The sequence below is a fragment of the Sciurus carolinensis genome, chromosome 7, assembly GCF_902686445.1.
Source record: "Sciurus carolinensis chromosome 7, mSciCar1.2, whole genome shotgun sequence".
NCBI classification, from domain to species: domain Eukaryota; kingdom Metazoa; phylum Chordata; class Mammalia; order Rodentia; family Sciuridae; genus Sciurus; species Sciurus carolinensis.
Genome location: NC_062219.1, coordinates 114,539,137 through 114,564,639, shown reverse-complemented (window position 1 = coordinate 114,564,639; position 25,503 = coordinate 114,539,137). Strand labels below are relative to the sequence as shown.

The 25,503-nt window shown below is 44.7% G+C and overlaps 2 protein-coding genes across 10 annotated transcripts; one reads left to right on the top strand and one right to left on the bottom strand.

Annotated features, from left to right (window-relative positions):
- Positions 1-6,434: 6,434 nt before the first annotated feature.
- Apobec2 (apolipoprotein B mRNA editing enzyme catalytic subunit 2) lies at positions 6,435-17,431 on the top strand. Its single transcript, XM_047557192.1, has 3 exons — positions 6,435-6,701; positions 13,991-14,554; positions 16,987-17,431. Exons 1-2 carry the CDS (start codon positions 6,571-6,573, stop codon positions 14,532-14,534), a joined length of 675 nt encoding a protein of 224 aa, XP_047413148.1. The 5' UTR covers positions 6,435-6,570; the 3' UTR covers positions 14,535-14,554; positions 16,987-17,431.
- Positions 17,432-19,402: 1,971 nt separating this feature from the next.
- On the bottom strand, positions 19,403-25,411 carry Oard1 (O-acyl-ADP-ribose deacylase 1). 9 transcript variants are annotated; one of them, XM_047557781.1, is made up of 7 exons: positions 25,139-25,411; positions 24,474-24,713; positions 24,300-24,375; positions 23,812-23,956; positions 22,788-22,846; positions 21,638-21,750; positions 19,403-20,075 (listed from the first exon to the last, which is right to left on the bottom strand). In XM_047557781.1, exons 3-7 carry the CDS (start codon positions 24,336-24,338, stop codon positions 19,973-19,975), a joined length of 459 nt encoding a protein of 152 aa, XP_047413737.1. In that variant the 5' UTR covers positions 24,339-24,375; positions 24,474-24,713; positions 25,139-25,411; the 3' UTR covers positions 19,403-19,972. The 9 variants fall into 9 exon arrangements, with proteins under 9 accessions (XP_047413737.1, XP_047413744.1, XP_047413735.1 ...); XM_047557788.1 differs by lacking the exon at positions 25,139-25,411 and adding an exon at positions 24,937-25,128 and having other exon boundaries at positions 23,812-23,913; XM_047557779.1 differs by lacking the exon at positions 25,139-25,411 and adding an exon at positions 24,937-25,127.
- Positions 25,412-25,503: the final 92 nt, after the last annotated feature.

Sequence of the window (25,503 nt, the reverse complement as noted above, 5' to 3'; positions counted from 1 at the left end):
GGTCAATGAACTAACCTAGCTGTTGTCACAGGCACAGAACAACTGGCTCTTATACATTCTTCTATACCTTATCTTTATCTCAATCAAATTGTTAAAAACTGCTTTTAGACTGGGGTGTGGCTTAGTGGTAGATCACTTGTCTAGCATGCACAAAGCCCTGGGTCTAACCCCAGTACCACAAAAAAATAAAATAAAATAAATGCTGCTCAATTTATGTACATTAATTGTTTTAAACTTTTATATTTACAAATTTCATTATAAATTCTTATAGAAAATGGGCCTGAGAGCCACACTGCATGGGTCCATTCTCACTTGGGACCTAGGACAAGTCAACACCCCAAAAGCCCTACTGTTACCATTATCATCATCACATGCAGGCACTATAATATTTGCAGCTGATTTTATTCATGTTACCAGTTTATTCCAGAAGTTAAGCTGATCCTCCAAAAAGATGCTCCACACCTATGATATGACTCTGACCTCCTCAGGGCAAGCTGAACCCACAAACCCAGCTGTCTAGATACATGGTCCTAGAAAGAAGCTTAACTTGGGCAGTGTCCCTAGCCCTTGCTGAAATGACTGTCCAGGATGGCATGAGTCAAGCTAAAGGGCTTCTTGGCCTTATGCAGAAATTCAGCATGAAATGAAAGGGTAGGATCTCAACCCCAAACTTCTGTCTTCTGACACTAAAGATCTGTCCTTAAAGTCCCCCTCTGCACCGGCTCCTTGGTCCTAGGCAAAAGGCTGTAATTTCACAGTCTCTCAATACTTCTGGGCCTCTTACTCTTCCCATACCCCACCTCTGAGTTCAGAGCCCAGCCTGGGGCACACCTGCTTCAGCCCCTCCCCTCTTGTCACCTAGAGTTGTGCTTAGAGTTGGAGCCACCTCTTTTCTCTGCCCCTATATCCCAGGATTTCACCATCCGAATCATGGACGTCTGCTTCTTTGTCCTTGGGTAGTACAGTCCCTTATGTGTTAGAGTGGGTGTCCAAATATGATTTATCCTGTGGGTGGGGGAGAGACAGACGCCTCACAGGACTGTGCCTATCTCCCACGCGTGGCTGGAGAGGTGGGGAGAGGCACTAGGTGCAAGAGCAAACTCAGGAGGTGAAGTCCTCATCCTTCCTCTCCTCTCTCAACAATTTGCTCTTCCTCCTTTTGCCAATTTCTGCAGAATGGAAACATAAGAGGAGAGGTGAGATAGCAGACTTGTAGGTTTGTAGGTTCCAGTGGGCAGAGATTAGTCAGCTGGCCTGGGAGGAGGCCGAGCAGGAAGTGCACCTCAGGTTCCTGCAAACCCCAGGCAGGTGGAGCTGCTGGCACAGAGACCACCTCCTTGCTCTCAGGCCCGGGCCAGATACACACAAAGGCTTCCTCCTTTGTGAGTGGCTACCATCCACTCTATCTCTTGGGGCTTTCCTATACCCTCAGCCCAGTTTCAGAATCTTCCCAGAGTTCCCCTTTCTTGAAGTTCCAGGAGTCAAGCACAAGGCCACTTTGTAAGGCTTTTACTGCTGATCCTCACTAGCAGCTCTCAAGTACTCAGTCTACAGCTGGACTTTGTTGGGGACTCCCTCAGACCTGACTTTCCTCTTCTCTACTCAGGTAGAGCCCACCAAACATGACCTTCCCTCCAAGACCCCTCTACCCTCTAGCTTTCTAAGACCCTTCATAGGCTCAGGTCCCCTCTTCTCATGTGCAAGCCGGGAGACGCCACCCTGCTCACACGGGGGGCCTCCACAATGTCTCTTCATGACCCAGTGTCTGCAAGGTCCCCAGAAAAGCCCCCATCCTTCCTCCTGGATCCACTCCAACACTTCTCTCATCTTAAGGGCTAGAATTCTCTCAAAAGTTGATTGTTGAATTTATACTTTGTCCCTGTAGGTCAGCTGGCCTTATAACACTCCTTCAAAGGAAGAGTATTAGTCACCTTAATGGGCAGATTCTTATCAGACCACTTTCTTCAAAGGCTCAAGCCAGTCAATGCTGAGGGAGCTGGGCAGAGCCAGGAGCAGCTGCGGAATGGAGGATCTCAGAGACCAGCACTAAAATCCTGGTGTCACCATTTTCCCAGGAAAGTGTGTTCTACAAGGCAAGGCAAGCATTGTGTCCTCTAGAGAAGATTGAAAAACCCGGTCTGCCCTGTGATTCTGGTGCCCTCTCCAATCCCAGCCTCTGAATCTGGGAGACCCTTGGCCTCCTTCCAGCTCCGTGGCCAAGGTGGCTCAAAGCCCTGGACACCCCGTGTTTATATAAACAAAGTGGTTGCCAGAGCGGGCAGACTCCTGCCCACCAGGGGGTGTCTGGTGCCTGCAGCCCGTTGTTTGTGTACCTTGTCTCAGTAGTGACCGAAGGGGCAGGCACGCTTGAGCTGTCTCTGGGGCAACACTCTGTTGGGGTTCCAGCTGTCCCTACACATAAAGCACCGACTCCATCAACGCACCCCCAAGGTATCTTCTTTCAGAGTGAGAATTTCAACTTTCCTCTGAGGTTCTATTTTCCATTAGCCCTTTTCCTGGCCTCTCTGCTCCACATCTAGCCAAGACCCAAGAACAGACAGGCCTGACCTCGTCCCCTCCCCCAAAGGGAGAACCCATGAATGTTTTCTGAAATAATCATGGAAAAATGGGACAGGAAGTGACTGGCTGCAGCTATCCGGGGTCTCACCAGTTCCTTCAGGGGCAGGAGCCCACAGAGAATGCTGGGAGAATTCTGTTTGGTTTCTCTCCCCACTTAGTCGTTGGCCTCGCTATGCCTGGATCCCCAACACACACGCACCCTCAATATTAAACACTTGCCAGAGACTGCTCTCCCTGCAAGACTCCTGCTGGGCCTCTCCAGCTGCCCAGCCCCTTCTCCCCTCTCCATTAGCTGGCTTCGGGAGTCCAGCTCGGCAGGGACTGAATGGCAAAGGGGTTAAGAGCATGACACTGGAAACAAGTAGTTCTGCTTCACCAAGCGGCTCCACCTTAGGCACATTGCTTAACCTCTAGGTCTCAGTTCCAAGACCAGTAAAATGGGCATCCTCACAGCGCCTACCCCAGACGTCCTCACGAGAAGTAGAGGAATAAATCTGCAGGCGCTGGGAGTATTGTCCGACCAGCAGCCAGGGCTGTTCATGGTGGTAACAGTTCTCCTATTACTGAGTCCCAGGCAGCGTAAGGCAGGAGGAAAAGCCTGAAACTTGAAGGCTGACAAGCTAGGTTCACACCCCAGCACACCATGAGTTCTTGTGTGACCTTGAACAAAATACCTCACTGCCCAGTTTCCTCCTGTGCAAGAGGGGATTGACAGAACCTTCCCCAACAGGGCTAATGGAGGGGTGAGGGGCCAGGCACACCAGCCCCCAAAAGAGTGTAGTAGCAGCTGCAGCGGGAGGAGCCAGGATCTTGGCACCTGATCCCCCAGATTAGCTGCTGTATTCTGGCCAGAGGGGGGAACTGGTCTGACTTGGAAAGAAGAGCCAGGAATTTAGGTCCCCAGAGGTGCCATAAATAGCCAGAGCAGGTCAGAGGGCCTCCAGGGATGCCGGGGGACATGACAGGAGGAGCTGTGGAAAAGGAAGCTGTCCGTCATCAGCCCCAAGGCACTCTCCCACAAGCCCAAGGAAAACCAGCCAGGGCTGCGGTGGGAGCAAGGGCTCATCTCCTCGGGGAGGGCCAGTCAGCGACGCCCTCTGCACCCGCTCCCAGGGTCACTCAGGGCTATCAGGAGAGTCAGGAAACTCACCACTGCTTACCTGTGCCCTGTGGCCTCCCCCAGCCCACTCTGCTCCCTCACTTTCATTCCTTTGGCCACCCTGGAGGAGAGAGCAGCTGCTCAGCCTGTGTCACAGGAGGAAGACTGAGCCCCAGAGATGTGATTTGGCCAAGATCACATGAATCAGGCTGAGATAGGATTGCGAACATGAAATGTTTTCCCTCCTAATCCAGGGAATACATGAAAGCCAAAATGTAAGAACCTGTCCTCAGGGAGGACCCGACCCCAACCCCACCAGGAAGAGTGGAAAAGATCCTTCCTCCCAGAGACATTTTCCTCATCCTTAGTTGATCTGAGCTCATCAACTAAGGGATAGGGACTCCTGCTTTTCATGCATTAGAGATGTTCATCAGAGGTGTCTGGGTACAGCCCTGGAAATAAGGCTGAACTCAGGCTCAGAAGACCTGGACTCAAATCCTTAGTGATCTTGTACAAATCATTTTGCCTCAGATCCCTAATGTGCAAAAATGAGGACAATCATCCACACCCATGTGAGCCTGGTGTGAGGCTACAGGCATGCTTGACTGCCTGATTAATGTCCCAAATGTCATAGAGACTGTAAGTCCCTGCTCATGTATCTGTATTCTTGGTATTTATTATGGTATGTGGCACACAGAAGCCTTTGATAAGTGTTGATTAAATAAAAGAATGAAGTAAACTCTTTGCAATTAAGCATTGTAAGTTTGTGTCATAATAAATATTCTTTGCTATTTATCAGTTGCTACTACCATTTTGTTGTGCACATGGGCACTATTCCCTCTACCCTATGCTAGATTCATCTGGGAAAATATCTAACAGATAATCTCTAGATGAGAATTAGTAATAAGTCTAATGGGCAGGGTGACACCGTCCACGCTGAGACACTTTAGGGAGTCACAGGGTGCCATTAATAGTTATGGCTAGATGATAAGGAGGAAACATGAGCAGTATAGTTAGCATACTAACCCTATACTGTGCTACTCAGAACTCTCTGGAGGCAGGAGTCCTTCACATCCAACAGTCCCAGCTGCTCCTAGGCAGACCCTTGGAAGGTACCCTACCTTCTTAGCACTGTCTAGCCCCAAGTGGAGCTATGTTCAGACCAGTTTCCTAGTGTTCTTCCTTTCCTCATTTCAACCTGCAGGTGACCCTGATCCCTCCCTTTCATTTCCCCACGAGTGACTGGGTTTGAACTGCCCCAAACATGAAGACTTATGGCCCGAGGAAGCACCTGTCAGGTGAGCTGCAAATACTGGCCATCTTCTGCTACTGTTTTGGCTTAGGGGCTTTTGTTTTTCCTCTCTCCAGTTTCAATAGGCTTCTAACTGGTCTCCTCTGTTGCTCCTTCCCACCATTGGTCCATTCTCAACCAAGCAGCCAGGGTGATCCTGCAAAACCTAAAAATTGGAGCATGTGTCTCCTCTCTCCAGGGACAATGGCTTTCCACAAAGAAAAAGCCGAGGTCCTTAGAAGAGTCTGTAGGGCCCCAGTCTCCTGAGCTCATGCCTCTCTCTGGCCTTCTCTCCTAGGACTCTGCAGCATTTGCCACCTTTGTTCCTCAAATGCACCAGGAACATTCCCACCCCAGGGTATTTGCACCTGCTGCCTCTCTCTTTGGAACACTTCCCCTTTAAAGATCCATATGATTCATCCCCTTGCCTCGTTCCTGTCTTATCTCAGTTGTTGTTTTCCAAAATCCATCCCTGGCCAGCTTATAAAAATGCAGTCGCATTCCTTGTCCCTTTGTTTCCCTTCCCTGCCTTTTCTCCTTAGCCCTTGTCAACACCAAACAGATCACATATTTTATTTATATTATTTATCATCCAACCTCTTAAAGCTCCATGAGGCCAGGGACTTTCATTGGCTTTGTTCTTTGCCATAATTTCAGTACCTAAAACAGCACCTGGCATAGAGTAGATGCTTGATAAATATTTGTTAAATGAATAAAGGACTGGCCAAGAGGGAACACTGCATGGAGGTTGAATGTTTGTCCTCTGGATAAGACAGTCTGGGTTTGAACCCTCCCTGTGACCCTTCTGTGAGTCTGTGTCCCCATGTGCAGCATGGGTATAGCACACCTGGCCTCCCATGGCGTGGAGACTGTTAAGTCCACTCTCACGTGTGAACCACTATACTCGCTGCCAGGCCCATTTAAAAAACTCAAGCCCGGTGAATCGGTAGCTCCTGTCACTCCTATTCAAGAGGACATGGCAAAGCAGCATCCACTCCCTTTGAGTCACAACTCACACACTCTCTTCCCAAATCATGCTTTTATCCTCCGGCTCCTTGGGCCTCTTCTTCCCTGAAGCCAGGTTCCCCCAGTGAAAATGGCTGGGGTCTCTGCACCCACCCCTTCAACAACCTGCTTAAAACTCTGACGGGGCTTCTCCCTCCAGTCTCCAGATGGCTGCCCTGTGGCTCCTTACACACTCCAGCCAGGGAAGCTGGGAAGGTTGGGTTGGAAACAAAGAACACAGGGAGAGAGAGGCCCGAAGAGCAGGCCTAGCTATCCCCACCTGCCAGCTTCCTGTCTTTTCGGACTGATAAATAGGGGATACCAATGGCCAGAGTTTCCATTCCCCCAACCTGGCACCCTCTGTCACTCAATTAAAAAAAGATAGAGGGAGAGGGCCTGGGGGAGGGGCAGGAGGCCCTGGTTATAAAGCCTGTCACTGAGAGGCACAAGCACAAAGCCTGGCCTGCCGGCTCTTCTTTCCGTCATCCTCAGCCAGACTTAGCTGCTGACAGCTGCTTGGGACTCTGCCGCTAGGACCTGACCCAGACCAGTAGCCTCTCCTCTCTCACGGTGACTCCGGAACAACAGCCCCTCCATGGCCCAAAAAGAAGAGGCTACTGCGGCTGCTGCTCCTGCCTCCCAAAATGGGGAGGACCTGGATGACTTGGAGAACCCCGAGAAGCTGAAGGAGCTCATTGAGCTGCCGCCCTTTGAGATCGTCACAGGGTGAGAGCTGGACACGGGCCTGGGTCCTCCTCCCTAGGAAAGTGCAGACTTGGGGCAGGCTATGGAAATTTAGGATGTAACAGCAGAGGTCGGGTTAGTCACTGCCCCACGGTAGTGATAATGCACCTGTGTACCTGGTGGGGGTCTTTGGGGGACCTAGCAGTGTCCTGGCTTCTTGGGCACCAGTGACACTTTGGGCTGTCACAGGAGAAGGTAGGAGGAGCTTTTTGGAGGCAAGCACCCAAAGAATGAAACCACCACTATGGCTTCCTAATATTGGGAGTTACCTGCCTTTCTGGAGAGAGGTTTAGTCCCAAGAAGTTTGATAAGACTGGCACATTTTTAAATGGTCCCAAAGTTGCCCCCCCACACCCTACAATCTCTCTGCTCTGCTTCTGAGTAGGTCTCTCCTCCAAGTATATGTCTCTGACACTTTCTTAGAGTTTCTCTCTGGAGTGGAAGATTCTAGGGCAGATCTATCGTTTCCCAAGGTTGAGTGGGAAACAGTTTTTACCTTACTGAATCTCTTCTGAGTTTCCCCAAAGGCTGTCTGCCCCTCTCCTAGGGAAAAAGTCACAGCACAGATAACACAGGCCAGGGGTTTCTGGGCAGAAGAGCTGTTCCAACAAGCTCTGCTCAACTGAGGCTGAGAAATATGTCTAGAGACTCCAAAAGAGGACTGTGTACAGGGTCCCTCTGTCCTATCAATTGTGCGATTTCTAGGAATAAAACCAGGTGTCTTCCTCCTTACCATTCTCTCTTCCTGTAGAGAAAGATCCTGCTGAATCCTTAAGACTAAGAAAGGAAAATGTGGGGGCCACATTTTCTCCAGGTCCAAGATTTCCTTCACGGGGGCTCCAAAGATGTGCATCGGCAGAGTGAGCACAACACTGAGAGAAGTTTCAGAACGAAGGGAGGCAAGATACCCTCAAGCGGGAGGAGGAGCCCTGCTGGGTGGTCCTTTGGACTTGCTATTTTATGCTTGACAGTGATTTTCCAATCTTGGTCTGTTTTATCATTTCTAACTTGAGAAAGTTACGACAGTTGATTTCTAAGAGCCCTTCCAGTTCAGATTATTTTCTGATTTCTAAGAGAGCCTACAGGAAAATGCAGACTAGTTCCTGAGGCATGAGTAGCCCTTGAACTTCCGTTTGCCCATGTTCAACCAGCTAGTCACACCCTCATCCTAGGATTAGGGGAGCAGCTGGGCACAGACTAATATAGACACAGGGAAAGCCTAGGGCATCCAGGCCAGGGGCGTCCTCAATTCCAGGGGCTATCTTATGGAAGATCCTTTTTCTAACACCTGCGCATGCTGAGCCATGCTGTCCTTGGGCACACACCCTCCATTGCAGGTCGCACTGTGATCTCCCTAGCACAGGGGTAAAATTAGACTGTGGAGTTGAACATGCTCTGGGGTCCTATGGAAGTGGGTCCTGAAGGGTTAAGTCCTCGATGTAACTAACATTTGTCTAGGGCTTTAAAATCACAATATACTGTCATGTGAATGAGTTCATTCAAACCCTCAGCATACTAAGAGAGGGAGATTTATTATTGCCCCTTTATAGCAGAGGAAACTGAGACTCAGGGAGACTGAGTGACACGTTCAAGGCCACAGAACCAGGAAGTGGCAGTTCTACTAGTCAAGTATCCTAGGCACAGCTCTTTCTCTCTCTCTCTCTCTCTCTCTCTCTCTCTCTCTCTCTCTCTCTCTGCCACTTGTCTCATAGGTCCATCTATAGACAGTGAGGGTCAGAGGCTTCCCATGACCCAAGGCTCAGAGAAATAGGCAAAGTAGGCAGCTTTCTGCACACTCTGAGAGCACTTTGGGTGGAAGGTGGAGCCCTGAGTCTTTTCTGGCCACAAGTAACAGCTGTGGAGATCTGTTTCCTTGGCCCCTCTGGGTAAACAGATGCTTAAAATAACCCAGAGGTGCGGCTGTGTCTGTTGCTGGGACAGGACTAGGAAACAGCTTTCCTCTCCACTTGCCTTGGAATCCAAGGGGTCAGCAAAGCCATTCCTCTTCTAGCCTGGACTCCTGCAAGAATTGGATCCAAAATGCTCCCTATATTTGTGCTGGAAACCAGAAGAGAGATGGCATTTCAGGGAATAGTTCAAAGAAGCGGGTAGCTAGTAAGAATAAGAAAAGAGATGACTTGTAGAACTTCTGCTTGAATAAGGTGCTTAGAAGGAAAAGCAGACCTAAACACGTTAATAAAGCAACATGGTGGAAAGTGCTGGGAAAAGGTCTAAACCTGTAGTGGTATGTACACCCTAGCTCCTAGTGGCTTCGAAGGTGATTGTGCGTATTTTTTTCCTATTCTATGTTCAATGATTTCACATTTCTGCCTAGAAATCTCCATAGCCAAAGTAATTACACTATAAAAATCAGAAAAGGTTAGAAATCAGGGTTGTTTTCTTTCTTTCAGAGTTGGGTGTTAAATATTTTGCAGCACACCACTCAAAGAAACCGCTGAAAGTGAGAGGAAGTGAAGTAGAAGGGAAGGTTTGGTAATGGAGAAGATGGCATGGTGGCACACACCTATAATCCCAGAGATTTTGGAGGTTGAGGCAGGAAGATCACAAGTTCAAGTTCAAGTGGGAAATGTAGTGAGAACTTATTTCCAAAACAAACAAACAAACAAAAAACAACATTGGGGGTGTAACTAAGTGGTAAGAGAACCCCTGAGTTCAATTCACAGTACCACAAAAATAAATAAATTAACTAAAATAGAGCTATGAAGGACATGATTTGAGACCTGGAAAAGGCACTGTCCATCATGCTAGCTTTAATTTATTGAGTGTCTACCATTTTCCAAAATCTAAAATGTTGAATAACTTAGTCTTTCACATAAGGAAACTAAACAAGAGATAGGTAATTGCCCAGTTAGTAGAAGGGCAAGAACCTCAGGACTGTGTGATTCCAAAGCATCACACTGCAACCAAAAAGCTATGCAAAGGATTCTTTTTTTTTTTCTTTTGTGGTGCTGGGGATTGAACAGGAATTGTTCATTTAGTTCCCGTTTTCCCCAATAGTAATATTTACCCCACGGGGGGCAGGGATTTTTGTCTTTTTCTGCTTTATCCCTAGCACCTGTCTCCTAACAGTTACTCAAAACAAACATTTCCTGAATAAATGAATGAACTAATGAATAAGTATTTATTTTGTGTTAGGCTCTCTGCCAGACCTTGCCATAGGGAATGAAGTGGAGGAAGGTCTTCTGGCAGAGAAAAACTGGGGGCGCTGGGGTTAGATGAGCGTTCTCCTGCAGCATGCCCAGCTCTGCCTGCAGCAAACTTAGTGGGACTCTGGGGCACCATGTTTGGATGTCTCTCCATCTTCCCATCCCAGCAAGGAGTGACTGGCAGCACCCTGCTAATTGTATTGTGTGTGCTTTTGCAAAAAACAAAATCTATCATTAAAAGGAATTATTACAGAACAGAGATAAGCGGTAGAAGGAGTGGGTCTTCTTTCAACCACTTCGCTAGCTACCAGGAATTTACTATGGCCAAATGAGGGACAGAGAGAAGAGGTAGAGTGTAGAAAAGGGAGACCTCTGTAGCATTCTGGAAGGTGTGCCGTACAAAAGATAGCCCACTGAATGCCACCTTGGTCTACATGGAGGGTTGGTGGGAGGTCAAGGCTGTGTGGAAAAATGGTACCTCCTAGGGAGAACGGCTTGCCTGGGCAGACCTCCACCCAGTCCTGCAAATCTGGAGCTCTCTCCTCAGCTCTAGAACCCTCTGCTTCTGCTCCATACTCCTCTCCCTGACTAGGCTGCTCCTTGGCATCCACTTTGAAAGTGATCTGATAAAGAAGACGACTGAAGAAAAGAGCAATGCTACTTCTTCCACGCAGGTCACTGACAGGTCTAGTGAGGGAAAGCTGAAATGAGTCAATATTCAATCACTTGTGAGTAGATTTTCCACTCCCTGGGTTATTTGGGAGCAAATGTTTCATTTCAGACCATCTTCTACTGCCCTCCAGGTTGTCCCCTTTTGTAGTATAGATTTATACTTAGGAAATGCAAACTTTTAAAAAGCAAACCTGAGAAAAAGATGTACTCACATCTTTTCTCCCTCCTCCCTCAAGCAGACCATCTTCCCGATTCTTACTAGAGTTTAGGATTTGGGGTTTCCCTCTTAGATAATTATGATGCCCATGACCTTGTTTACAGAAAACATGAGGAAACGATGCCTAAAATTGGTGCTGCCTGCAGGTGCAGGAAGAGAACAGGAATCACAATGGTGGTTTCTGTGCCTGAAGATGGGACTGAATGTGCGGGAGGAAGTTCTACTACCATCATCTCTCCCGTCACACCACTCCAACACACATGCATGCACATGTGCAGGCACACACACACAGAATTCAGCCCACCCTACACACACTCCTTTAATAGTGAAATTATCTGATGGGATTGAAAAAAAGTATAAGTAAATATAAAACTTTAGAAAGCAACAGTTTGTGATTAAGAAGTTAGGTGTCTCTATTTCCTTTCTTCCTCTAGTGGGCATAATAGTGTTGACTTATCTTGTGATTCCACAAAATCCCCTGAGATGGCCACGTAGAACAGATTGCTCTAGAAATGTCAGACCTCTACTACCTCTGTTCTCCTGGATTCCCTCCAGGACCTGGCTGTTTTAGTTTGTGGAAGGCCCAAAGTACCTCACTTGACCCTCATGCTCCTTCTGGAGGACCAGGAAACCCATGGAGATGCCAAGCAAGCTAAGTCTTTGGGCAAGCCCAAAGGAAAGACTGGGAGCCAAATCTTCCCTGCCTTTCCTTTGCCCATTGAAAGTTCTTCTCCTTAGGCACCTCTTCCAGAAGGCCCTGCAGAGGGGCAGAGCAGGCTCTGGGGCTGCTGGCCAGAGGGGTCAGAAAAAGATATTTATAGAGAGATGACCTTTCTTCTTCCCCCTTGGGTTTCAGGTTTCTTTGATTCTTCTCTTGCCTAGGGAAGAGGAAGGGAAAATGTCAGAACTTCAGTGGGGCTGAGAGAAGCAGGCTTCTCACAACCATCCAACTTGCAGCCAAATTCATACTTCTGGCTGAACTATGCTTAGCAAAGGTGGAGCAATGCTTTGGGGGATTCCAGAAAGAATCCTGAGGCACCATACAGGTAGCTACTGCTGAAGTCCCCAGTAACAATGAATACTTCCAAGGATTCCATTGGAGAACCCATCATACAGGTGGCTCTGTGCTAGACTGGGGAAGGAAGGGTGGTCTGGCAAAAGACCTTGAAGAATAAAACAAGGGTTTGGGCCAAAAAGACGAGTTCTGTACTTCTCAGGAACAAAGTGCCACTCCAGAGAGGGATGGGACCTGAGCAGCTGGCAGAATTCAGGAGCGGTCAGGTGGGATAACTAGGAAGAGCTCAGTGTGAGTGAGTTTTCAGCACGAATTGAAAGAGAGAGGAAACATCAGGTGATCTCTTCTACTAAAATGTTAAGTAAATAATAAACACCTGCAACTAGGGACAGAGGGGCTTAGAGAGCTAAGTATAGTACCTGAAAGGATCCTGGGGCTGGGTCTTCAAACACATCCATCTCCACAGTGGAAACTTAACCTGACAGCAAGAGACATGGAAACTCATGTGGAAAAAATCTGTTGATGGAGTGGGGGCAGGGAATCCTGCAGGGAAACAACTCAAGTCAGCTCTTGGCATCTGCTGCTTCTCCTTAAGCAGTCAGGCTCTGGGACACCAGGGATTCCCCTGCAGCCTAGGGAGTCTAGTGACCTTTCTGGGGAATGAGATGGGGTAGAGACAGGACATGTGAATTAGTGATACCAGTTACCTTCTCAGGAAGGAACAGAGATTGCTTTTTTGGCTGCGCTGAGGATGGATGGAACCTAGGGCCTTGTGCGTGGTAGGCAAGTGCTCTACCACTGAGCGATATCCCCAGCTGTGAGACTGCACTTTTAAAAAGGAGCACATTCAGCCTCTCTAACTGGTACTTACCCCTCCTCTCCTTCTGACAATCAATCCCTCCCATAAAACCTCCTCATTTTCCTTGACCTTCACACCTGCACACATCTTTCCTGTTTTAGAAGAACACACACATACACAGAAATACAAAACCCACCTTCAACTCAGATGCCCTCTCTAGCCCTTTTCCTTTTTTCTCTTTCTTACCATTAAAAACCTGGCCTTTTCCTGCTACTTTAATTTTCTAATCATCCTTCTCCTCTTTGAAGTCACTGAACACCTGAACTCCTCATCACCAAGTTCAGTGTCCTAAGACAATTAGTCTGCTTCTTTTTCCCTGCTACACTCCATTGGGTCTAGTGCCACCATAGTGACCTTCTGTGGATGTCACTTTTAAATGCTTTTCTTCTCAAAAACTGGTAATATTTCTTTCCAGTCTCCTGGTTGAATGGAGGTGAAACTTTTAATACCATATGCCCTCTATTCTACCTATTCACTTTCAGTAGTTTTCTAATACTCTCTAGTACTTTGGTCCAGCTAGAATCCAGCTGCTGGACTATAAGTATCTGGAGGGCAGTGGTTACATCTTTCAAGATTCTGAAATGACTCAATACTACACACAAGCTTGCTTATCCCAAGGTATCCTTGGGTAGTCTTGTCTTACTGGTAACTATTCTCAGACAGACCATAAGACAATCCTTTCACCTGAAGGAAAAGACAGACTTGAGAAATAGTCAATAAGAAAGCATGGCACTACAAGACCTAGGACATTCCAGCTCAAAATGCAATTTACATGCGCTACAAGGAGAAATGAAAGCATGAAATGCTTTGCAAAATCTTTATCTTGCTCTGTCATGAGAAATTTAACACACTTGCTACTTTGTAAAATTGCTATTTGAACACTGCTTGTCAATCCTAGACACATATTAGAATTCTCTAGAGAGTTATTAAAAAAATAATGATGCCTGGGACTTCTCTCTAGAAGTTCTGATTTAATTGATTTGGAGTGGGTCCCAGGTGTAGACACTTTTAGAGTCGCCAGATGACTCTAAGGTATAGCCAGGTTAAAGGTTCACTCACTTAGGATGTGCTGTGCTGAAATGATAGAAACAGTGTTTCTGTCAAGGACTGGGGGTCCTTCCTAGTGGGGTGACTAGAATGCAAACCCAATCCAAATTCTCTCCCTTCTTCCAGGTAAACACTTCTGGAGTCTTTCATGCATTTTTATCACTGTCATTAGCATAAGCAAGGCCTGTATTTAGTAAGAGTGGATGTTTTGGCAATCTTCCTATTCTAGGCTGGTTCTAGACACAGGAACTTATCATTCTGTCTTCTTCCCTGTCCCTTTGTCTCAACCTACAGGGAGCGGCTGCCTGTCAACTTCTTTAAGTTTCAGTTCCGGAATGTGGAGTACAGTTCTGGGCGGAACAAGACCTTCCTCTGCTATGTGGTTGAAGCACAGGGCAAGGGAGGCCAAGTGCAGGCAACCCGGGGATACCTAGAGGATGAGCATGCAGCTGCCCACGCAGAGGAAGCCTTCTTCAATACCATCCTGCCATCCTTTGACCCGGCCTTGCGGTACAATGTCACCTGGTATGTGTCTTCTAGTCCCTGTGCAGCTTGCGCTGACCGCATTATCAAAACCCTTGGGAAGACCAAGAACCTGCGCCTGCTCATTCTGGTGGGCCGACTCTTCATGTGGGAGGAACCAGAGATCCAGGCTGCTCTGAAGAAACTGAAGGAGGCTGGCTGCAAACTGCGTATCATGAAGCCCCAGGACTTCGAGTACATCTGGCAGAATTTTGTGGAGCAAGAAGAGGGTGAATCCAAGGCCTTCGAGCCCTGGGAGGACATTCAGGAGAACTTCCTATACTATGAGGAGAAGTTGGCGGACATCCTGAAGTAGGCAGCTGGGCGTGGCCTCATGTGAGTTCTCCTGGTTCCAGGGCACATCACTTCACCCACTGTTCACTTGACTAGAAGGTTTGAGGTCAGGGAGAATGAGTAGCGCAGTTTACTCTGCATTGGAAGGACTGCACTTCTCTGCTTTTGGTTGGTTTAAAAACATTTTAGAACATTGTTTCATTTTCTTTCCTCTGAATCTTTGTTCCTAAACTCTTTCCCTTCTATCCTTGTTTCAAACTGACCTCCCCATAACCTGGAATACCCAAGGTTGAAAGGGATCCTAAAGTTTTGAGACAGACTGAGCTTCTGTAAGAGTTACATGACATAGGGCCACTTACTGAACAACAGCAGAGAAGATATTTAAGTCCCCCAAGGATGCCCCTGGTGCAGGCGTCCCGACTTGCGCTGCTCCCAACTCCATCTGCTATCTAAATATCCACTTTTCTCTAACACAGGTTTTTTGTCCTTCAGGGGCAAGTCTTTTATTTTTGGTAATTCTAAAATTCCCAAGTGGATTTGTATTCAACTTCCGTTTGTGGTCGGACCTCTTTCATGTTTTCAAACAATAGCTATGCTTTGAAGATCAATAATTGCCATGTGAATGCATAATCCAAGAACATTTTCCTCATTGAGAAGATCTCAGCAGAACTCATGGAAAAAGCTGAATGCAAGCCATCAGGATAACTAGTTTATATAGGAATGTGGAAAGGGTTAAAAAGATGTTTGTAAATTAGGTGGCAGCTCAGAAGTAGCCTCCGACAGATATCAAGAGGTGATAGGAGAAATGGAAGTAAAGATTAGCTATTTAAGCAAATAATTAGGACACAATTAAGGCCAATTTGGCCTCTTGCTGAGGGTAAATTAGACTCTTACAGAAACAGGCCAATTATCCTCAGGAAAGAGGGTAAAGGATCCTTTACTATCTTTTTCTGAATTTTGTCTGATCTAGTTTGCTTCCACAGAAATGCTATGACTGAACTAAGCCCTGTTACAAGGCCACAGTTACTGATCAAAAGCTCCCATGACAGAGATGGCTATTAACCACCCTCAGACCCAAATTAATTCTCAAACAACTCACATTTTAATAAAACAAGAAAACAACATGTTTCTATGAAGATAATTCATTTTATTTTTGGTGATTCTCACTCCTAATACCCTTAAAAGGAGATGCTGCTTCACAGACACATTTAGGAAATATCAATGTTTCAGAGCCTGATGTTGGCAGGTGTTTCCTATTAGGCACGCACACGAGGCACCTGCTCATTCTGTCTGAGCAGTCGCCAACCCCTGAAGATAGGATTTTCAGTCATTTCTAAGAAAAAGAAGAACCCGGGGCTGGGGAAGATAGTTCAGTCGGTAGAGTGCTTGCCTTGTAAGCACAAGGCCCTGGGTTCGATCCCCAGCACCCAAAAAAAAAAAAAAAGAAGAACCCAGTCGTTGAACTTGGTGAGTTTACAGTGGAGAAAAGCATGAGGTTGTCTGCTCACAGAAAATAAGACACTCTAGGTAATGGTGAGCAGCAAGAGACAGATTGCTGAGAGTGGCCCCTGAAAAATACAGGTTTAACTTTCACAATTCCTTAAACATTTTGCTAGTGTAGTTATTATCACTGTAATCATAAATCCAACATAGACTCTATTGAGTAACAATGGGTAGTTTTAATTTTAACCCTATTATTCTTTCTTCTTGAGACGTCTTTCGTGGGTCACTTCTTCCAGCTACCTAGCAATCCTTGGGAATTTTGTTTTGATTTTTCAGGGATTATTTTTTCCATTTAAATTAAGCATTTTCAGGGGAAGTCAAAAGATCTTATGATTTTTGGATAATTGAGGGTTGTAGCTCATACTAATCTAAGTCAAAAAACAAACCAGTTTGAAAGAAAACTCCATTTCTAAGTCAGATTATTTTAAAACAGAGTATTATTGGACATTGCCCACATTATAAGCCTCCTTATTCAGTGTACATACACAACTGTACCCTCTAAGCCCACTACATGCTCCCCTGTCCTCTACTGAAGTTGCTCATGCCCCTGAAGGAAAAGGTTAAAATGTACCAAGTTTTTTAAAAAGCATGAAATATAGAGTTGTAGTCTAAAAGTTCCAAAGAACAACCCTACTTAATACTCCCATGAAATGAGCATCTGTTATATAAAACTTGCCTCTTTTCTCTTATTTCATCTTTAAAAAAAAAAAAAAAAAAAAAGTTTAATCATATATTTAACTCAAGGAGATCTCTTCTGGGGTTTTCCCTGCATAAATCACACCAAAACATGAATGAAAGAAATAAACCCAATCCTGGGTCAGCCAGGAACCACAGGACACTACAGAAGAGAAATTCAGCATTCAGGGATCTGTTGGAGGAAGACACACACAAACCTCATTTAAAAAAAAAAAAAACTCATGCTATTTGGTACCACGGGGCTCTCAGTAATGATCTCTATTTTTTTCATGAAGGTCTGCCTGCTGCCTGCTGCCACCAACGGATAACAGTGACATGTATGCCACCTTGAACATGCCTGTCTTCCTAATATTACCACCTGGAGCTGGACAACATTTGACACCAAACAACTGTTCTGGACAAGGCCCTCAGAGGACTCAATACGCTTCTCACTGCTACAATTCATTCAGGCTGTGACTATCCTTTAATGCTGCTTTTGGGAAAGAGGAAAGTGAAAAACAAGGAGAGAAAAGCAACCACATATGGGCACCAGGCATCTGTGGGGCTGCAGGTCTTAATGACTCCCCAACGGAGCTGCTTAAGGCAAAGGCCCTCAGACCCATGGTACAGATCTTTGAAATACACTCAGAAATGCATTTTATGTTAAATTGGGCTGTTTTATTTTTTTTTTTTTTTAAGAAAGAAAAACAGCAATATTAATAAAGAAAATAGTGTGGCTTTTCTGTGGCCTGGTATTTTAAGGAAATTGTGCATCAGGAAGTTACCAGGGACAGTAAGTAAAGCCCAAATGTAAGGCTATCTTAGGCCATGACATTACGAGAGGGAAGATTAAACCAGAACTTACCAGACAACATAGGAATTAACTCTCCCACACAGACTGCCCACCATGGTCTTGACTTTCTTAAACTAATTTCTTCTGAGGTGACTTGTGAATAAGGGCTTTTCCCCTTTTCTGACAAAAATATAGGAGAAGGTGGAACGAAAAGCACAGGGAATGTTACAAGATGCCAACATCCCAATTGCCAGTTAATAAGCAGTTAGCTTCCTGATTAAGGAGAAGAGGATGACAGGCAGTTCAAGGTGTAGGTACACATCATGTAAGAGTATTCAATACATGATACTTGGTAGTGTTGGCAGATGTCAAAAGTCTCACTGCTTAAAAGGTTTGTTTGAGTCCTATACAGAAACAAAATTTCAGATGTGAATTTCTGGGTGTTTGCCAAACTCTAACTGGGTTTCCAAGAATAATGTGTTCATTCTGATTATCAGGCCATGCCTCCTTTCCCCAGGCTTCAAGCATGATAACGTCACTGGAATTTGACCCCAAGACTATCTGCAACTGATAAAGCACTTTATCACATCCCTGCTGAGTCCCAGAATTCCACTTATAGCCAATCTTGGATGAGACAGTTTTGTTAAAAAAAAAAAAAAAAAAAAAGTTTCATATTCCAAGAAAAAAATTAACCATACGTAATCTTTTTAAAAGTAAAGGAAGACTAGAAAAACCAATGTTTTGGCCCTAGTTAAGATTTATTTGCACAGGGTTGGAGGTGAAGCTCAGTGGTAGAGTACTTTGTCTAACATGCACAAGTTCCTGGGTTCAATCCCCAGCACCGTAGTGGGAATTTATTTATTTTGCCTAGAGTTAAACAAAATAAGTTTCTGCTTATCACCCCACTTTCATTTTCAATTTTGTATATTTACATAGCCTCTCCCTACTTTTCTCCCTTCCATTTTATTTTCTGTAGACAGAAGTTTTAAAGAAAAACCATGGTCTAACCCTTTGCTGATGAACTTGCCCCTGTCCTGCTCCCACACCAACAACATGCAGAACTTGTCTGCCCAAACGGGGATACAAAAGGGAAATACTTTTTAGCAGCTGCTGCCTATTAGGCTGAAATGTGATAAGAACACAAGTCTAAAGTACAAAGATTATATGTAACCAGTGCTTTTCTAGTGTTTCAACAAGCCCCTTCTAAAATCCAGTTGTTCCTTTACACTAAGGAGAGCTGCAAGTCTGTGACAGACCCAGCAGTTTTGGGAGAAAAATCAGTAGCAAGTCTGGCTGTTTTAACTCTGAGCACCAGAGCTAAGAGGGAAAAATAAATAAATAAATAAATAAATAAATATATATATATATGTGCTTCCTTGCTTTCCCAATAGCTCCAATACCAAGCCATTGTCTAAATCCCTGAACTTTATTCCCCCACTATGAAAACAAGAGAAGACTTGACCTCTTCAGATAAAAAGAGAATTAATATTTACTGTGTTCTTCTTGAGATCCCAGTTAGCTATACATCAATCTTCCATGGAGGTTAAAAACAAACTTGTCACCCCATCTTGCCAACAAATTAAAACTTTGTGAGAAAGTGAACTCTTAGTTTTAAGAGGATTTCATAAGGACTTGGTTGAGATCACTGACTTACTTCATCACTACTCTGTGTGAAGCATTCAACATGTACTGTTTCATGTTTCACGACTAAATTCAGATAAATTCAATCTGAGAATCTGTGCAGAGGACCACAGAGGAAGAGTTTCAAAACTTGCCTTGCAACTGCACTGATCCACAGTTTTTGTCCACTCTAATTTTTACCTTTCTACTCTTCCCAGTGGTCCCTCCAACTCTTTGAAATTAAGTTACAGGCATATCCTCTGCTATACAAGTACAGAACAACACATGAGCACAGAACCTCATGGAACCCCAAGGAAAAGAGATTTATTTTTCTATTTTTGTCACAAATTCCTTGTTAACAATGTAGGATTCAATTTTGTATTAAAAACAAAACAACAAAACATGATTCTCTCCCAGGATGAATATTATCAAGAATAATGCCAAGTTAAGTGCACAAACCACAAAAGATGCACAAGTAACTCAAATGTTCACGTCCTGAAATTTCTCTTAAATAGCAAAGAAACAATCAACGTTGCCACCTAGTGGCCAGCCAAACAAATCAGGTAGCATACCGGAGCAAACAGAGGTCACAGGCCCAAATTTCTGGTTTCCAGGCCCAACTCTAATTTGAGGCCCAGTATCAGGCTACCTACTCCTGACCTCCCACAAAAAGAAAAGAAACATATCCCAAGCAATCCCTCCTCCAGAGTCCCAGTCCAAATGCTGGAATTCAACCACCCAAGGTTGGCCTATGACACAGACTACATCATGTGAAAATTTTCCACTGCCCATTTTAAGATCAGTTTGCTCAGTCCTATGGCCGAGTAGGAATGACACAGGAGAACATGAACACGTCCAATGTTTCTCTCTCAGAGTGTATACACAGTAATTTTGATGTCCGTTGCCTCAAATACCTCCTCAATCATTGCAGATACATTTTCCCATTGCAGACGATCAAGACCACATCCAATCCTAAAAAAGATAAAACATCTCCATTGGGTGTGATGAAGGCACCTAGGAAACTGCTTTTCCCCTTTTCCTTTGAGCTATACCCGCCAAGGCACAAAGTTATTTGGCCTTACACCTATAGACAGCCACGGTCAGAGTCTGGAAGTCAATTCTTACCGTGAAGTCACCTGAGACCATTCCTACACAACTCTAACATCCAACAGTCATCACTTCTCTTTGCCTGATACCACTTTTCAATTATTTCATGCCACATTAAAAATGTATAACTCTGCCATGATACGGGAGATTCACTATCCCATTATCTCTCTACTGATAAAAACTGGCTGTGAATGGATATGAAAAGGTTGGCATTTTCTTTTTTTTAAGTACTGGGGATTGAACCCAGGGGCACCTAACCACTGAAGCACATCCCCAGCACTTTTCATTTTTTATTTTGAGACAGGATCTCGCTAACTTGCTGAGGCTAGCCTCAAACTTGCAATCCTCCTGCCTCAGTCTCTTGAGTTGCTGAGATTACAGGCATGCACCACTGCACCCAGTTGGTATTTTCAAATACATTCAAAATAATGGAATGTTAAGGAAAATAAAAAGGAGTAAGGGGACAATGGACAGGACCTCTGCAAAAAAAGGTCAAGATGGAATGCTAAAAAATGCAAAAATGCTTACAATTCAGGACTAAGGTCTTTGCAACACTATGGTGAGAAACTTAAATCAGCCTATTAAAAAACTCTATCACCTGGCACCTTTCTTCAAAGATGTTATTTTATTGACCTTCAACATTCCTCTGGACAAGATGGGGTTAAAATTCCTAATTTCACATCATCACGTGATAATTAAGTCCCTGAAGAATTATGATAAAAAATAGTTTTAGATTCATAAGCCACAAGTTTATTAAAGACCAGTGGAAGATAAGGGACAATGTAACACATGCACAGTAACTTGAGGCTGCAATAAACCTGCATGCATGGTCACTGCTGATTCAAAACTACTAGGGTAATGGGGAAAAAAAGAGGTAAGCATGACTTCCTGAAAAGGAAGGAAAGGACATGTTGAATACCCACTGTCCTTCCCATGAAGTCCCCAATAGCTAAGGTCCAAGAAGTTACATCAAGGACAAATCCTCTGGCTACTACTCACACTGACCACAAACAAGCATGCAGTGTAAAAGGCAGTGATAATTTACAATTTTCGTGAAACAGGATTAACAGGTTTGGGAGACCACAAGTGGCCCAAGAGGGAAATCCCAATTGCTCAGTCTTGATTCTTTAGCTTACACTGAGAGGAAGCTTCAAGAAGAGGACGCCAGGAATACAACAAGTGTGACTGAGTGTAAATGGTTTCCCCCCTACAAGTAGGCTGAAGTAGATGTGTGTATCAGCTTAAGCTAGAAAATGGTTATGCCTTGGCCTACATCAGACAAGTGGTTCACAGGTAATCATATGAAGTTTGGAAATTTGTCTACCTTTAAATCTGTATTTTCAGTTGAGCTCTGAAGTTGTTTATTTCTGGCTAAGACAGTAAACCCCACCAATAAAATCTTCATTTAGGGCCCTGGATTTCCTTGCCTGGGCATGGAGAGATCGGTGACTCCATTCTTCAAACAATGGGACTTCATGGCCTCTAAACTCTTCTGTAAGTTTTCATAAGTTGGCTTGTGTGAAGCCCTTTTCTTTGTAATCTGAACACAAAGAAAATATTCAAACTCTCGTTAGCCCAAAATGAATAAGCCATCAAGATTCCTTTATATCCTAATAAAAGAATACATTTTTCTAGAATAATTAATCTAGAAAAGGAATTAACAAATGTCACACCACTCCTTCCACACTTTATGGGAGGCCCCCAGAAAAATCCACTAAAACGGGACTGAGAAATTCAGACTCTGCCATGGAAACTCATGAGACTGGTAAACTGTGCCTATTGTCAATTTTTTTGTAAGCAAAGTAGGAGAAAATCTTTGTGCCACTTCCAAAAGAGAAGCTGCATATCTGTAACAAGGAAGAAGCCATACCACCTAAAAATTCCGTTAAAAGTCCCTATTTTTTTAGTAACTGTACTTGCTTTTTGTTTTGGATTCAAAAGAACATACAGGAAGTGGTAGTTTTCCCAAGTAAAGACACCAAAACTCACATCAGCTATTAAGATCAGAATTCATCAGGACTAGAACATCAGAACTACAGCATCATTCAGGTGCTGTCCAGATCAGGCATGTAGTGGGCTGGCTCTACGCTACCCACCCTCATCACTAAAGAACCACACTCTCTCTAGGGGCAAAGACAGTTTGGAAAAGTGGAAAATTCCTCAACCTAGCAGCAGGCAAAAGAGGAGCTGGGTATTACTTGGCACTGCATCTGATAGGGAAGAATAAGAGAAAAATCCCTTTGGGAATCTGTTTCTTAAGACATTATTGCCTCTATCTCACTATGACCAGGAAAGAATTAAAGCATAGGAGGCATCACAAACATTTGACAGTCTTAGAGGACTTTGGTGCACGGCACAGTACTTTTGCCCATGGAGCTGGGGTACATCCTCACACTCCTTTTTAAGTGAGTGCTCCAAGTAACCAGCACCACTAGATCTGAGTTGTCACAAGATCAGAAGCATTTTGATTTTGACATTCTTCATCATGTAGAATGGAGTATTATAATCAACACAAATGCAATGCAGTCCATCTGTTCACCACTCCTTAGAAGGTATTAAGATTTGACCCCATCTTACCAAGTAATATATATATCGCCCATCTCTCTTCAGGACAGCCACTTCTCCAGATTTCTTTTCTAAGAAAAAACAGTTATTTAATAGAAGGAAAGCCAAAACACCAATTTGCACGCTTAAGATTTTAATCTTCATAAATCTTTAGTTTATCTCAGAACTAGAAATAATTTAACTGTGAAGAAATATTTGTCTCCCATGAACTGTATGCCTTTCATCAGTCTTCCCAAATACTATATTCCCTGACAGCTTATTTACAATCATGTTTCTTCACAAACCATCTTTTGTCCTGCCCTTAATTTCAATTATATCCTTACTTGTCCACTTAAAAAACTTTATAAAGTCTATTGCCTTAAAATTGTTTTAGAATGTACTATTTTTTAAATTGCCAAAAATGTTCATTTGCTAATGACCATTTCAAAAAATGTTCATTTGCTAATGTTCAACAATATAAGAAACAAAAAGTTAGTAAGTGTTCAATTCAGAGGTGTCCCCTTTACAAATAGCTATAACACAAAGCTGTAAGAAATTGCTTTTGTTTGAAGCCAGAATCAGAATGACTGGTAGACACTCAGTAAACCTGAAATTTAGGCTAAGAAACTGTTTCAGAAACTCCATATGTGATTCTAATGTATACCTCTGACTTAAAGTCATTACTAGAAAGCAATGGAAAGAGTCCGTAAAGGAGGAGGTTTCTGAACTCTTTTTTGAAGATAGAATATTCGCAAACAGAAGATCCTGAATGCCAAGATAACAGCTGTGGACTCTGCTCAGCACAAGCAAGTTATTAAAGGCTTCTGAAAAGTGGAGTAATATTATCAAAGAAGTTTTATGATACAGAAGAGATTAGAAACTATTACAAGAATTCTGATTTGATATACGGTTCAAACCAGAGACCGTTTTTGTGAAGAAAAACAATCTGAAGAATTAAAAGCAATTATAAGAAATGCTGTTTGTATGCATGTCTTAGTAAAGTGTAACAGAAAATGCTCTAACTAGGGCAAAACAGGTACATTTTTGCAAAACTCACGTTGATTTAACAGTTCTTGCACCCCTCCAAATTTCTTCTTGAAGAGGACAGCTATCCCAGCACCCATCCGACAATCCTCACTGATACAGTGGGCTAGAGAGTCTGTTTTGGGACATGCAAAAAGGTCTCCTTTCACATAAGTAATCTAAAATGTGCAAAGAGAAAGAGTGTTTTATTAGATACCCCAAAATACAATTGTTTTCATATCCTTTAGTTTTTGTCCCCCACTACCTCTTCCCACCCCTCCTGCAATTTGAACGAAAGCCAAATCCATAGAACTTTAACAAGTTAACCACAAAGAATTAAAGCATGTGTAAAACAAAAGTGATGGATGGTCCCTGAGTAGGACTGTATTAGCCTTTCTTGAGTAAATCAGCTAGAGAAAACAAAAGAGACAGTCTAATTATTGGTTTAATTAAAAAGTGTTTATGCTTTTGACCTCAATTATTCTGAATTTCAGTTCACCGATAAGCTAAGTTGTTACGCACTCTGCTTCCTTCAGGATCTTCATTAAGACTGCTGGCCATGACAGTTGCTATTTCCAGAATTTAAGTGCTTCTTCTGCTATGAGAGGGAAAAGCAAGCAAAAATGCTTAAGTGCCTGAAGATATTATATTCAAACGGCCCTGACCACCCGCTTATTAGTTTTCCCCAATGTTTACTGCTAATGTGACTTCGTTCAGTCTCGAGGCAGCAGCACAACACTGTTCTGGGGCAAGCAAAAGAACGCCTTGGTTCGCAGGCTGCAGTGACCGGCTCTCTTTTCGCGCTTTCCAAGAGAGGAAGCACAGGCGGCCCTAGACACGCCTCCTCACTTCTCCAAGCTCGCTCCCGAGCAGCGATGATTTAGGATAGTCTCCTTTTCTTTGCAGGGCGCACAAGTATCTCTCCGGTGGATTTGGCTTAGAAATACAAAGGACGGATTTAGCCACAGTCCCGTTAAGCTGCAACTAATGTTGGGGCAGGGGCGTGCTGAGCCGCAGGCGGGGGAGAGCAAAGGCGGCCTCTCGTGGAAGAGTAACTCCCTCTCTTGAGAAACTGGGGGAGGAAAGTCTAGAAAAGCTTCCCATTCTCTCTCCCACCCTAGGGAGGGTCAGTCCTGGGATCCCGTGGGAGAGTGCGTACCGGATTCACTCATCACCTGGAAAGAAGTCGGCAGTTAGGACGCCCCCGCCTAGCGGGAAAAAGCTCGGAATCCGACCCTGGTAGGTGGGGAGCAGAGGACGAGCCCCAAAGCGGAGCCAATCCCGCCACAGCCCTTGATTGCACGCTCCCAAGATGGCCGCCCCCGCCCTGTAGCGGGGCGGAAACAAGCCCCTCTAGCTACCTAGCCGAGCCAGCTCTCGGTGGTGATAACCGCGGCACTTCCGGCGGTAAAGGCCGTGGTCTCCCGCCGCCGCCCGGGCATGCGTAACGAGACCCGACCGCGAGTTGGAAAGCGCGACGCTTGCGCATTAGACCCTGGGTTGTATCCCAGTGGCCTCTTAAAAGGGGGTGGGTAGTTGGCAAAGGAACGATGTAGCGCCTGCGTGGTACTGCGCTTAGGGCGGTGTTTGAGTTGTAGGGTCTGGCGCGACCAAAAGGCGCCTGCGTAGTTCTTCGACCCGAGAAGTTGTCAAATCAAGAGGGTGGGCGTGGCCTCGGGGGCGCCTGCGCGATGCTTCTCCAAGGAGGGGCGGGACGAGCCCGACT